We start from the raw sequence: 12,500 nt of genomic DNA on the forward strand, positions 1-12,500 counted from the left end.
CTGGTTTGAATGTAGAGCATCGCTGAGCTCAAAGAGGTGAAGAAAGGAGTCTGTGGAGAAAAGCTTGTTCTGTGTTCACCATGTGCCCGTCACTGCACTACCATGTGGCTGCCCACCCCAAGGACCTTTGCTCAGGAACGCACCTCTGATAATACAGCCACTTTCCTTTCTTCTGGGAGGTGACAGCACAAGTCCCCTGCAAACTGCAAAGAAGAGGAGCCTACGAGGTTGTATTTCTAATTGTAGCACCTTGCGACTCTTCACCACGGCAGCGCCGTGCAGAATTTGTGTAGTCTGTGTGTTCAGCTTTAACAGGAATTCAGAATTCAGAGGTGTTTAATGCAGAGACTCTTGAGAATGCGGTTTCTTTAATATACGGTGAATCTATACCCAAGTCATATTTTGCTCACGCTGCAGAATAAATTTATCCCACCAGGAATTCAGGTGTAGAAAGGCAGCAGAAGATGAAAGTGCTCCACCTCAAAATCACCTTTGAGTACTCAAAGCTGTTATTAGCCTCGATGGGCATCCCCAGCAGAATCACAGAATTGTAGGGGTTGGTTGCTTTTCCTTTCCGGATGGCTACATGTGCAGCATCACATAAGGTAGGCAGAGGTTGATCGTTTTCAGAAGTATCCTGCTTGTGTCACCCACAAAATCCTCCGTTGCAGGGAAATCTCAGCAGGTTGGTGCTTCTCTGCCACCTTGTATGGGGAAATAACAGAACTCGGCTCTGGCTTTGTGCTAAATGGGGTCTGAGTGGCTACAGGAAAACTTCATCTTTGAAAAGCAGCTGATTCTGGCAAATTTAATTCTAAAAGGTGAAAGTGTTGGGTAGATAAGACAGACTGAAAGCAAAGGCTTAAAATGCAAGTGTTTGTACAGCCTTAACTAAAAGGCACCAGATATGATAAAAAGCCCATAGGATATACTATAACAGTTTTTAAAGGGATACTTTTTAGAAGTATGTAAGAAAAGTTATCTAATACTCCCAAAGAAAACCGTGTTCACCGAAAGTGCAGTGCAGATGACAAATGGTGAATTGCCATGAATGTGTCTGTAGATGTGTCTGATTAAGTAGAAGCTGACCCCTCTACTTCTTGAACACCTAAGGCAAAAAGAAAAGAGTCTTAGCTTCTTCATGCAATCCGGAGTTGTGTTCAGGAGGAGATATTAGTTTATTTTGAAGAGTGAACTAGAAAGTTGATGAAATACTCAGGATTTAAATGTGAACTGGAAGGGGAGTTTGGAAGTATTTGTCTTATTTCCTTGTTCATTCATTGGTGAAATCTAACCTTGAAACTTCTTCTAGCAGCTGGGAATTTTGGATATTGGATCGTTTTAGTGGAAGATGCACTTTTCCTTAATTCTGGTTTCTGAGAGCTTGCAGAAATTTTTGCTGTATAACAGAGAGGGCTCAGTTATGAAAATCCTCCTCCTATAATGAGCATCACTTGCAGTTTTACTAGTTGAAGATACGTAGGGTTTGTCTTTTTGTAACACTTCAGATCTACTGCTCTAAAACCGCAGTATTCAGGGTCTGATCTTGCAGGTGGAGAAACTGAGGCAGCAAGCAAACAATGCAGATCTCATGTGCCTTTTGTGAGGTGTTCTCGTTGCCCAGCTGCGATGACTGTACCAATCTCCTCTTTCTTTTTCCATTCAAGTTTCAGGTAGCTGTGGCCGTGGGCCGGAGAGGAGCAGTGGCATCTGTGTTTAAATCAGGTACTTACATTTTCATTAGCTGATAAGTCTGATGAGTTGGTCGTGGAGCGTTTTTTATCCTTCCAGAAGATTGTGTTTCTGCCAATCATACTGGAAGATACACAGAGAGTAGTGAAGGTGTTAGGTTTTGAGTGGTATTTTTTTCTCATCTGGTTTCAATTGCCCAGGCTGCTGATTAGTAGCTGAAGCATTTTGCTCGTTTGGTATCAGCAGTGTAATAAAGCAGAGAACTATCTCCGAAATACAAAAAGCTAAAATATTTTGTGATCTGTTTTCACTCAGATGTGTACTTCAAATTGCATTCCTTCACTTGTGGGAAATCATTTCAGTTACTCCGGTCACAGCAGAAAGCAGTCCTCTTTTTTGAATGCCTTTTTTCATTAATGTAGATATGTTTCTCAGATGAGAAGCGATGTTTCTTCTAATTACGGTTATATGTAGTTAATTTCCTTTTTAAAAAGCTCGGTGTGAAAAGCAGTTTCCTTTAAAAAGGGGGGGGGGGGGGGGGAGGAGGAGGAAAAAAAATGATACAGCTGATGTTCCTGTTGCCTTAGCAACAGATTTATTTATTAGGGTCTAAAATGACATGAGTTAATATACCACATACCTGCTGATCGGCAAACTCTCCTATTTCAGCTCCAGTTGACAATTAAGTCCTGGACAGCTACAGCCAGGGGTTAATGTTACTCATTAGGAGAACTAGGTCATTACTGGGAAATCAAGGCACTTAAGGCAGCATGGATAAAATTCAGAATTCAACATCTCAAGGAGTGAGGGGTTTTATGTTAATTAACCTTATTTTCCTTTCATTAAAAAAAAAAATCTTTCCTATATGCATATGACAGTGGATCAATTAATTGGGGGGAGGAAAAAAAAGTAAGCTGTAGTTTACTTTCCTAGTTGTCTTCATTTCCTTTGGAAGGGTTTCATTATTTTATGGAAAATTCTTATGTCTATATGATGAGTAAAAAGGGTATTAAAATTAAGAAGGGAATCATCGTGGAAATCAGCTTTACCACAAGGGAGTGAGCAAATAAAAGCCTTGGAAATGAAAATAAATAAGCTTTGCTAATACCTCACCTAAGGAGCAGCATATAAGCCCATCAGAGCTTGGAGATATTTAGAGGTACTTCTTTGCTTCTTTATTAAGCAGTTACATAGTTATTTGACCTTCAGAAACCGAAACTTCAGAGAACTAAATCCAAGTTGTTGGTAAATATTCTATTTACAGAAAGCTGTTCAGTGATGTAGCACACAGTAACTCCTGTGGTTAGCAATCGGTTTCTGGTTTCCAGTAAAATTAAATATATTCTCTGAAAGTTTTATTAAGATATCTGAGTGGGAGTTTTAACTTGATAAGTCATAAGTGATTTAATAAAGCTCTCCAGAAAGCCTTTATTTACTAACTTTTAGCAGACTTCGTTCTGATATTGGAGAACTTAATAGGCTGAAAAAGAATCATATTAAAATAAAACTTTCTTTTTTACTCACCGCTTCCCCAAATACATTTGGTTCTTTCACTTCTACTAAGCACTGTACTTTCTTTTCTCTGTTCAAGCTCTGCAGCCCTATTTTGCTCCTCGTTACATATGGAGAAATTTGGTGTCAACCCTTTTTCCACTCCTGTAAAGTCGAGGTTAAAGCACATCCTACCTGGGGTGCATATAGCGAGAGCTGTAAGTGATTGTAAAAGCAGTGTTATCTGCACCAGAAGCAAAACTCGAGCCCTGTGTGTGCTTTTCTGCTACAGGGGATGCTTTTGCATTTTAAAGTAGAAGGCAAATAGCATCAAGATACTGCTTCAAATGTCATATGTAGAACCCTTCTTTGTTCCCTCTGTCCTACCCAGCTGCTCATAGCACAGCCACTTTAGTGCTGTCCTCTGAAGGCTCTCATGACAAGTGATTGAAAAGACGATCTTGACTTAAACATAGGACTGGAAAAATTGAGAACTTAAATGTTTGGGATCAGTGTACCCCAGTTTAACATAAAAGCTCCAGTAAGTTTGTCCCTGCCCTTTTCCTTGACAAGAGATTCATTTTATGATGTCTTTCTTCTCCGAGCAACTGCAAAACCCATTTTTTTTAGCAGGAATGCATGTGAGCTGCTGGGATGAAGGAGTCCTTTCATGGCTGTGAAGGAAGTGGGCTTACGCATGGTACTGTCCCAGCTGCTTTCTGCTTACTCATAAGCCCCGTTGTCCAACCTCACCACACTGCCCTCTTGATCTCTCACATTAGTTTTCTTAATCAGTGTATCACCTTCTTTTTTACATGTTCTGACCCGTTCTTACATCTTTTTGTCTCCCACCCTTTCAGTCTTCGCTCAGCTCACTAGTACTTTGCTGTGCTGTTTTTGTAGAGCTGGTCAAATTGGTCAGGTCTTATTCATTCCTTATGCTTTTTGTGGTTCACTTCTGAGAGTTGTAGTCAAACTAGAAGAGCACATTTAGCGCTTTCTGCCTCTTCATCCCCCGTCTTCTACCACTGTCTTTTTCTTAAGCAAGTCTTCCTCTTTTTCTTATGATTTTGTATTCTTAATGCATACAAACGAATTCTTTATTCTATGAAGCCCAATGATGTTATTCTGAGCCCAGGAGAGGAATCCTTGAAAGTGAAGTCAGGCTCCATATTTTCAGTTCAGATGTTAGATTCTACCGGGGTTTCAGCAGCCTGACTGCTCTGAGATGTGTCCGAGATGTGGACATTTTTAGGAAGATCTTCACAAGGGCAATAAAAAGCGTTTCTTTGAGTTAAAATCCAACCCATTCATATGTTCAGTTCTTGCTTGAAAATGAAATGAGACTCAAATGCATAGAACAGGCTTCTTTGAAATGCAGTGTACGCAAGATACGCATTGCAGTTGCATTAGGTAGTGGGACTTTTAAATCTCGTTCTTTGGCAGTTCTGGAAAAAATTTGGCAGCATTTTTTGGGGGAAGATCATAGTCCAAGATGGACTCAGTCCTGGGAAGCATCATAAACAAGGACAGAAAAGGTTTTGTAATAAGTCCCAGGCAAACTTAGCAGAGAGCCACCAGCCCCCTTTGTAATATGCAGCACCCAGCATGCGACTACCTTCTGAGAGTCAAAAATCAAGTTGTTCCTCAACCAGTGATCTAATACTCTTCCTTATTTTCACCAATAACAGGGGGTTATGTTTCTTCTGCTTCTTCCTTCAAAGCTCCTTTCAATGAATTTCTTCTTCTTACTGCATTGCAATGTGTGATTTTCTTCTCTCACTCCCTTCTTTTCCTCCCCACTTTCCTCTCCTCCTTGTTTTCATCTTTTCTTTCTCCCTTTGCCTTCTCCAGTCTCTGCTTTTTCTTGCTTGCAGTTGTGTGAAAACTTGGCTCGATGAAATGAGTTCATTCCTTGTTCTGAAAGCTGTGAGATGTGTAGTTGTGTTAATCTCTTTGACTAATGAGTTTCAAACCTTGGTCTTCTTGCCAAAAGAGTTCCTTCTTAGGAGCCCCATCTTTGCAGAGAACAGCTTCACAAGCCCAAAAAGCCAGAGTTGTCTTTGGTACCTATGCTCACCCTCCTCACAGTGCTCATTAGTGGGCAGGACTTGCTTTTTGATCCAGAAAGAGCATTTAGGGGAATATTCAGTAGTCACAGTTTGGTGATAGTTCACTTTGAACATTAGGGAGGAATGGGCAGTGTTGTTGCCCCGTGTTTAGTGTGATGGATTTTCCAATGTCAGGCAAATGTTTAATAGAGTATTTTTGATGTAGTGACTTATGCTTGATTCTTCTGTTCTTCCAGTGAACCACCTGAGAAAATTCTTAGCCACTTATATTCATACGCATCGGTTATTATTGTGGCATGACTTTATATGGCATGTGGAATTACAGTGTGGGTATACTAAGTAAGGTTATCAGGGCTGTCAGCATCACTCAGATTCTTTATCTTGCTTACCGTTGAGTTCAAACAACAGGAAACCAATTGTCATATTACCTTTGGAACACAAAAGGAAGTTCATGCTGTAAATAAACTAGTCGAGGTGATCCAGAGCAGTTAGTGCATTCCATGCCAAATACTACAGAAATGGTCTTCATCTAAATCCCGCACTTGTGAAAAGCTAGGTTAACTAATTTGGAGTAAAAGAAATGAAAGAAAAGCATCTGAATAAAAGAGCATTGATTTTTACACCAATGGAACTGAGACCATAGAGCGGTCTTTGTCTCCAAAGGTTAATCTCTCTTTAGGAAATAAGCAGGAGGCTCAATGACTGATGGCGATCCTGAGGTTTCTTTGGGTGGAGAACGCGTAATATTTTATTTTGAGATTTTTCTTCATGAATTGTGAGGGGAGAAGAAGAAGAATCTAAACAATAAACTCCCAAGGTTCTTTTTTTTATGAATCTCCTCGAGATAATGCAAGATAGGAGAAAATGCTTTTCCAGCATAAAGCAAAATGCCACCCATTTTTCTCAGGCCAGCAATTTAAAAAATAAAAAAAAAATAAAAAAATCAGAAGGTAAAATACACACTCCTCACTGTAAATAAGTCATGGGCTATAGTAGAAAATAAAACACGCTGTTTGTCAGTAGTGTTCAGTTGCTTTGTGCCTGTCCTTTGCCAGCTTTGAATCCCTTGGCGTGCACAGGTGCTCTGCAAGCGCAGGTGAGCATCAGGGCCTTTTTCACTTGTAGGACTTCCCAATTGCTGCCTGAAATTTATTCTTCAGCATCTTTTTTTATCAGTGATGCTTACACAGAAGCATTTTCTTCTAGCTGACTCCATTTTCTGTGAACTGAGGGGATATTAGACGTTGCGGTAACTTTTGATGCTGATGATGCCAGACAATGTTTAGAGGCACAATTACAGCAGACACATTTTTGTAAGCAGATGAGCTGAAGAAGAAAACTCATTGGACTTAACTACATATTTACACTGTACCTCAGCCTCACACTGGAGATGTAAAAAGATGGAAAAAAATACTGTGATAAATTGAATAAATGGAAAGCAATTAACTTTTCCTTCATGTTTGCATTTTCATAGTTATTTCTTTTTCCCCTATTTCTTTCCTAACAGCTCTTTCCTGGCAGTAATATTTCCTCTTTTGCAGTTATCGGGAGCATTGTTAGCAAAAATTTGGTATTAGAATTTTTTAATATTGTTTTTTTTGTTGTTGTTGTTCTTTTTTTAATGTCAACATAGAAAATGTATAACCAGAATCTTTTGATTTAGGAAAGTCTTTTGCCCTCCATGAAAATAATTATTTTAATGTATTTTATCGGTATGGTGAACAGGCACGTAACACGAATCCTCTCAACGTTAGGAAGAATATTATCTTCCAGAAGTATTTACTGACTCCGACCCCCAGCACACTTCTGGAAATGAAAGCCCTTGTAAAGCTGCATCGTACAGATGAGGAAACCTGGGCAGAGCGCTCTCGTGGGAAATCAGTGTCAGGAAAAGACCAGAACTCTGTAATTCTCAGTTCTGAAGGCCATGCTTCTTTTCTGGTAACTACACTGTTGATTTCTGACGTTATAAGCCTGGATTCAAATTTTACTGACCTCAGAACGTAATGCGAAATATCAAGGTGTATTGTAGTAAATAGTGCAGAGCCGTCTTAAATGGCTGATCATTTTTATGTTGGTTAGTTTGGGCACAAAGCACAGCCCCGTTTCTAGTTCAGCAGAGTGTGCATTTCAGGGCTGCCCCATTTCTTCATGTGCTGCTGTTTTTTCTTTTCTTGAGAATGAGATAGAGGGTCAGCAGGAGGCTGTTGTCATAGGAGTCCTCTTATCAGCCTGTGGCATCCTCCATCGCCCTCCCCAGGTCTGTGTTGTATCAGCCAGTCCGGTAGAGAACCTCAAGTTCCTGCTTTTATCACCCAAACAAAGAACATCACTGGGATAAGGGCTCCTTCCAACTTCTGGCTCTGCTTGTGATAAAGGTGTGGGTCCTGCCTTGCTGCTCTCCCAGCTCTCAGCAGCCCCTGCTACTCTTCTCCTTCATTGTCTCAGAAATTTGAAGTTTTTTAATGGATTGCGTGGGTTTTCTACCTTCTCATCCTTGATTCTTTTGTTCTCCATCCTCTCTCTCTTCACCATGCTTCTCTTGTAACATGCTGAATGTCCTTTTTTTATTCTCTTTCTGTTCCATTCTTCTCATTTAATTACTGTGCAGTTTTATTTTTGCTTCCTAATTTATATCTTTACTGATATTTTTCTGACCTTTTCTCTGCAACTGATAGTGCTCTCAAATGCTCTTGGCAGCTTCTATTTCCATCAGAGTCTGACTCTTCTGTATTCTTTCCTTTCTTCCCAACCTTCTGCCTTTTCCTATTTTTTTTTTTGTTCTCTATCTCCAGAAATGCTGCCCAACCTCATAAATAACGAAGAATTCTTTAGTGGCCTCTTCTGTGAGCCATCTTCTGTCAATAACTGCAGATAGCCAGGAATGTGTTTCATCTCCTGGTGTATATTTTAGGGAAGTGCTAAAATGCTTCTTTGACTTCTGAGGATTTTTCACCTGTTTTAGTAATGCCACTTCTCACCTTTGCCTGGCATTCAAGAGGTTATGTTCACGAAGTTAGCAGGCAACAGGAGATGCACACAGGTTGGAAGTTGGTTTCCTTACCTGATGCTTACCATAGGCTGTTCCTCTGTGACTTGCTGTTCCTCTCCGGGCTCTCCCTGTGTTCTACTAAATGTTGTGTAAGAAATCTTTTGAATCGCTTGGACTTCAAGCACTGTCTGAAGTGAAATATTACTGTGTGCCCTTCACCATTTTGAATTCTCTACCACTGAAATACTGCAAATCGGCCACGCTAAATGTCTTAAGAAGATTAAGATCAAGCTTTATAATATTGCATTTAGCTGAGCTCATTTGTAACCCTTTCAGAGTCTGGCCCACCTTGGGAGATGGCAGGACCAGAATCGGTGCAAACTTTCATGCAGCATTATCTGAAATATTTTAGAGTTTCTCCCTGGCTCAGCACTTTCATGTCACTGATTAACTTGCACAGATTTCAAACTGGATTTTTTGTTATAATAGATTGCATTCATTTTGTGGCTTTGAGCAAGTTCTTTCTCTCTTGCCCAGCTCTTCTGCTTTCCAGTTGCATTGCTGTCTGTGCCTTTCCCCAGATTCTAAATAGCTGGGATCATCACCAAGTATAAGTTTACATATACTTAAATATTTAAGCTCAAGTCACAGAAAACTACCTGGGTCAATATACTAAATTTCACTTAAATTCAAGAAATGAGTATACGAAGAATAGTGCATAAAATTCTGCTATTCCTTTTATTACTGATTTATTTATGTGTTTATTTGTCCCCATGTATTTTCCATCACTGGTCAGGCTGTAGGTGTCTCCTGCAGCAGCAGGGATTAACTTGGGTTCAGCTGACTTGTGTGCACTCTCCTTCCAGCTCCAGCAAAGGGTAAAGCTTTGGGGCTCTCAGTCTAAACTGATAAAATCCCTGAAAAGCAGAAGGGTATTTTGAAGACTTTTACCACTGATTGCACAGAGGTGCATCACTGCAGTGCGAAGATGTTGTGGCTTTTAACCATTTTAGACTGAAAACAGGGACGTCAAGTCGTCAATTAATCCTGACAGTGTCCTTCTGTGGTGAAAAGTAATACTATCACACCCATGTTATAAACAGAAAATCTAAGGCGGAGGTAACAGAGGCTCGATGCTGATGCATACTGATGCTACAGCCCTGCCATTGCTCATCTGGGAACAGTTCTTTTTGGATAAGAAGGAGAAGTCACCATAAGTCAGGATGAACTCTGATCCCACTCCCAGACCTCTACACTTCAAACATTCTTGGTACAGAAATATTAATAAGCTTTGAGTAATTCTAGGTAAAAAAATTTTAGTGTGTGGTATTTAAACCTGGAGACTGAGCATCTCCAAAGGCATTGTACTTAAATGCAAATATAGGCATGAGCAGGAAGCAGATGGTGCCTGTGTCCATTTTGTGGTACTTTGCAGCTGGAGTTTGGCCATTCTGATGCTTTCACGTTCTTAGGATGAAATTTAGACTGCATTCATACCATGCCCAGTTCTTACTTTTCCTTTACCAGATGCAGATCATATCCAGTAAAAATCCAAGAGCATTTCAAATGCCTAAACTAAATAGCTAAGCCAGACCCGGGAATCAGATTAGTTTAATTTTCCCCAAAAAGTAATATCTTGAAAGAAAATTTTGTATTTTTATATCATAATATTTTGCAGGCCTTCCTAAGGAAATGGAGTATATATAATTAATACTGTTTAATAAAGCTCCAAAATGCAACAGATGCAGCCAAAAGTGCGCGTCATTTTGAGCAGATCTTTACAGAACAGACATTCCATATTGTGTTCATCTTTTTCCACGATCGCTGCTATGACAATCTGGTGTGTTAAGCAGTTGTTGCTGAGTAAGGCAGACTGGATTGTATATGGCTTTCTCCATGTCAGCCAAGAAACGTAGCGCTCTTTGGTGTGGTAAAGAGGTGATCTTGTGTTAGTTAGTCCTTTATACCAGGAGCTACGCCGCTGCTCATGTGCGGGTGTAAGAAGGCATTGCCACCTGTAGGTGCACATGCCAAGAGCTTGCTTTAGGTCATAACAAAAAGGACTGAAAATGAAATGTCTGCGACGTGGAAAAGTCAGAGGAATGGACAGCTCAAACCGTATGACCTTCTGGGGAGAAAAAGTGGCAAAGTTGACAAAATGGGTCACTGAAACCTCTGAGCGTTGCAGAAAAGCCGAATGTTTTCAGAGGGGATGAGGAAGGAGGATCACCTACATCCGAAAACCCTTAAGAAAGCCTCCAGTGCAGAGGAAACATTTCCTCTTTCAGCATTCCTTCTGGGTGCCAAATTTTCCTTCTGTTCCTCCCCACCTATTAAACAAAGCTGCAACTTCCAATTCCTATCAGTTTTCCTAAATATGTGCAGCTTATGTGGCTTCTCCGAGCCGCGATGCTTCATGTTCTCCTGCCAGCTCCTTGACAATGTGGTTCCAACAGCATCCTCCACTTTTGGCTGCCTCTGGGACCCCTGGTCTCTTCTGGAAAGAGAGAGGGAAAGCATTTCCTTTTCTGGAAGGACTTTTTGTGACTGCAGAGCTGATAGCGCGGCTGTGAAAAGCTTGGAGGGATCCATGTGAGCGTCGCAGCTCTGTCTGCCAGGCCCCACTTGTGGATGGGAAGCTGCAGGCCTCAGCCTCATGTGCAGCCTGTGCTATGCAGGTTTGCTTACACGCACCATGAGCACCTGCCCAGAAGGGCAACTGAGGCAAACAGGGAACTGAGGATAGGCTTGGACTGATAATTTACCTGCCAGAAACAGGTGGATCTCTCAATCCAAGCAGCTCTTGTGTTCTTGCAGCTGAAAAATTCTCTGGTCCGAATTCTCCGTCTTATCCACTTTGGTTACTGGAACCACCGTGAAGACTCCTGGTTTGCAGATGTGAAACAAGTTAGGAAGCTTATGCTGTTGCATTCCTCTTTATTATTTGGAACAAAACAAATCTGGGAGATGCAGAACTTCTTAAAGTAATTATTGTCTGGCTTTCTTTTAGAAAAAAAAAAATGCATCTGATGTGGAGAACTCTCCAGTTCCTGATGATTTTTGCAGCCCAGGAAAGTCGTATTAATTATAAGATTAATTTGTTTTAATTCCCTAAACCAAAAATATTGACTGAATGAGAAATTAACACATGTAGAGCTGCAGATGTCATTTGGCTTCAGATTTCCTGCGCGATATAATGATTAATCTTTCATATAGCGGTGTGACAAACCTACAGATTCACTCTGGAATATCAGGCCGTGAGGAAAGACATCAGGGCCACAGAGCTGTAGGTTTTCCCTTAGTACAGGGAGGAAAACAGTGGAGTTTTCTAAATAATAAATAAAATATCTTAAAGGCATATGGCGCACATCTGTCTAAAATACAATAATTTAAAGCAGAACAATTCAATGCGAGATCTATGTAACATTCACCTTAGCACGGGGAAGTATCTAATATTGTTTTTAATGTAATCTACCAAATTTTGAAGATTTAGATCATCTGTGATATCTTTTTAACCATTTATCTGGTAAAGGCAGCGGACAAACAAATCGGTTTCGCATTTTGTTAGTAACCAAATTTGTGTTTGAAAGCTGTTACTGTCATACCTATATCAAAATTTAGGATGATCTTCGGCTGGATTTATAAATAAATGAATATAGGCTTCTCCTTTATTGATTCAACTTACCTACTTAAAAATCAAAAGGTAGAAAAAGCCTTCCATGTATTCTCTCCTTTCTTCTTCAGCTGAAGCACTGAAGGGATCGGGAGCTTTTTTTTCCCCCACCTTATCCTTTCTCTAGTGTGATGTTGCATTGTTTGTGGGCTGGGAAGGGATACAAGCATCGCATGAAACAGTTCTGTTCCCGAGCGCTGGGTTGAGGAAAATATTCAAGCATGCTGTATAAACAAAGAGGGAATTTATACTCAAAGTAGAACTGAAGATAAATACTGCTCTGGTAAACAGAAAACAATTTCACAAGTAAACACAAGTGATGCTGAGATAAGTTCTGTTTATTTCAAGGGAACACGACAAAGATCCTGAAACTTTCTTCAAAGTGCTGCTGAAACTGAAGGAGCAGGAATTACCTTTTCACGTGTCCGTCCTCGGGGAGACTTTCACTGATGTTCCAGGTACCTTTTACTTTTTTTTTTCAATTCTTTAACATAAAGTTACCATAAAATAGGTATTTCCGCGGGGGTTTTTTCCTGCATTTTGCTATGTTAGTTGCAAAACTTATTTGAATTGTTTTACT

The 12,500-nt window shown here is 40.3% G+C and overlaps 1 protein-coding gene across 22 annotated transcripts in view; it reads left to right on the forward strand.

Annotated features, from left to right (window-relative positions):
* GTDC1 (glycosyltransferase like domain containing 1) overlaps positions 1-12,500 on the forward strand; it is a 159,509-nt gene that overhangs the window by 129,331 nt on the left and 17,678 nt on the right. For all 22 annotated transcript variants that reach the window (XM_072342107.1, XM_072342118.1, XM_072342105.1 and 19 more), the window contains one exon: positions 12,269-12,378. In XM_072342107.1, coding sequence (XP_072198208.1) covers positions 12,269-12,378 — 110 coding nt within the window. The remainder of the gene's footprint in view (positions 1-12,268; positions 12,379-12,500) is intronic.

This window comes from Excalfactoria chinensis, chromosome 7 (genome assembly GCF_039878825.1).
Source record: "Excalfactoria chinensis isolate bCotChi1 chromosome 7, bCotChi1.hap2, whole genome shotgun sequence".
Lineage (NCBI taxonomy): Eukaryota > Metazoa > Chordata > Aves > Galliformes > Phasianidae > Excalfactoria > Excalfactoria chinensis.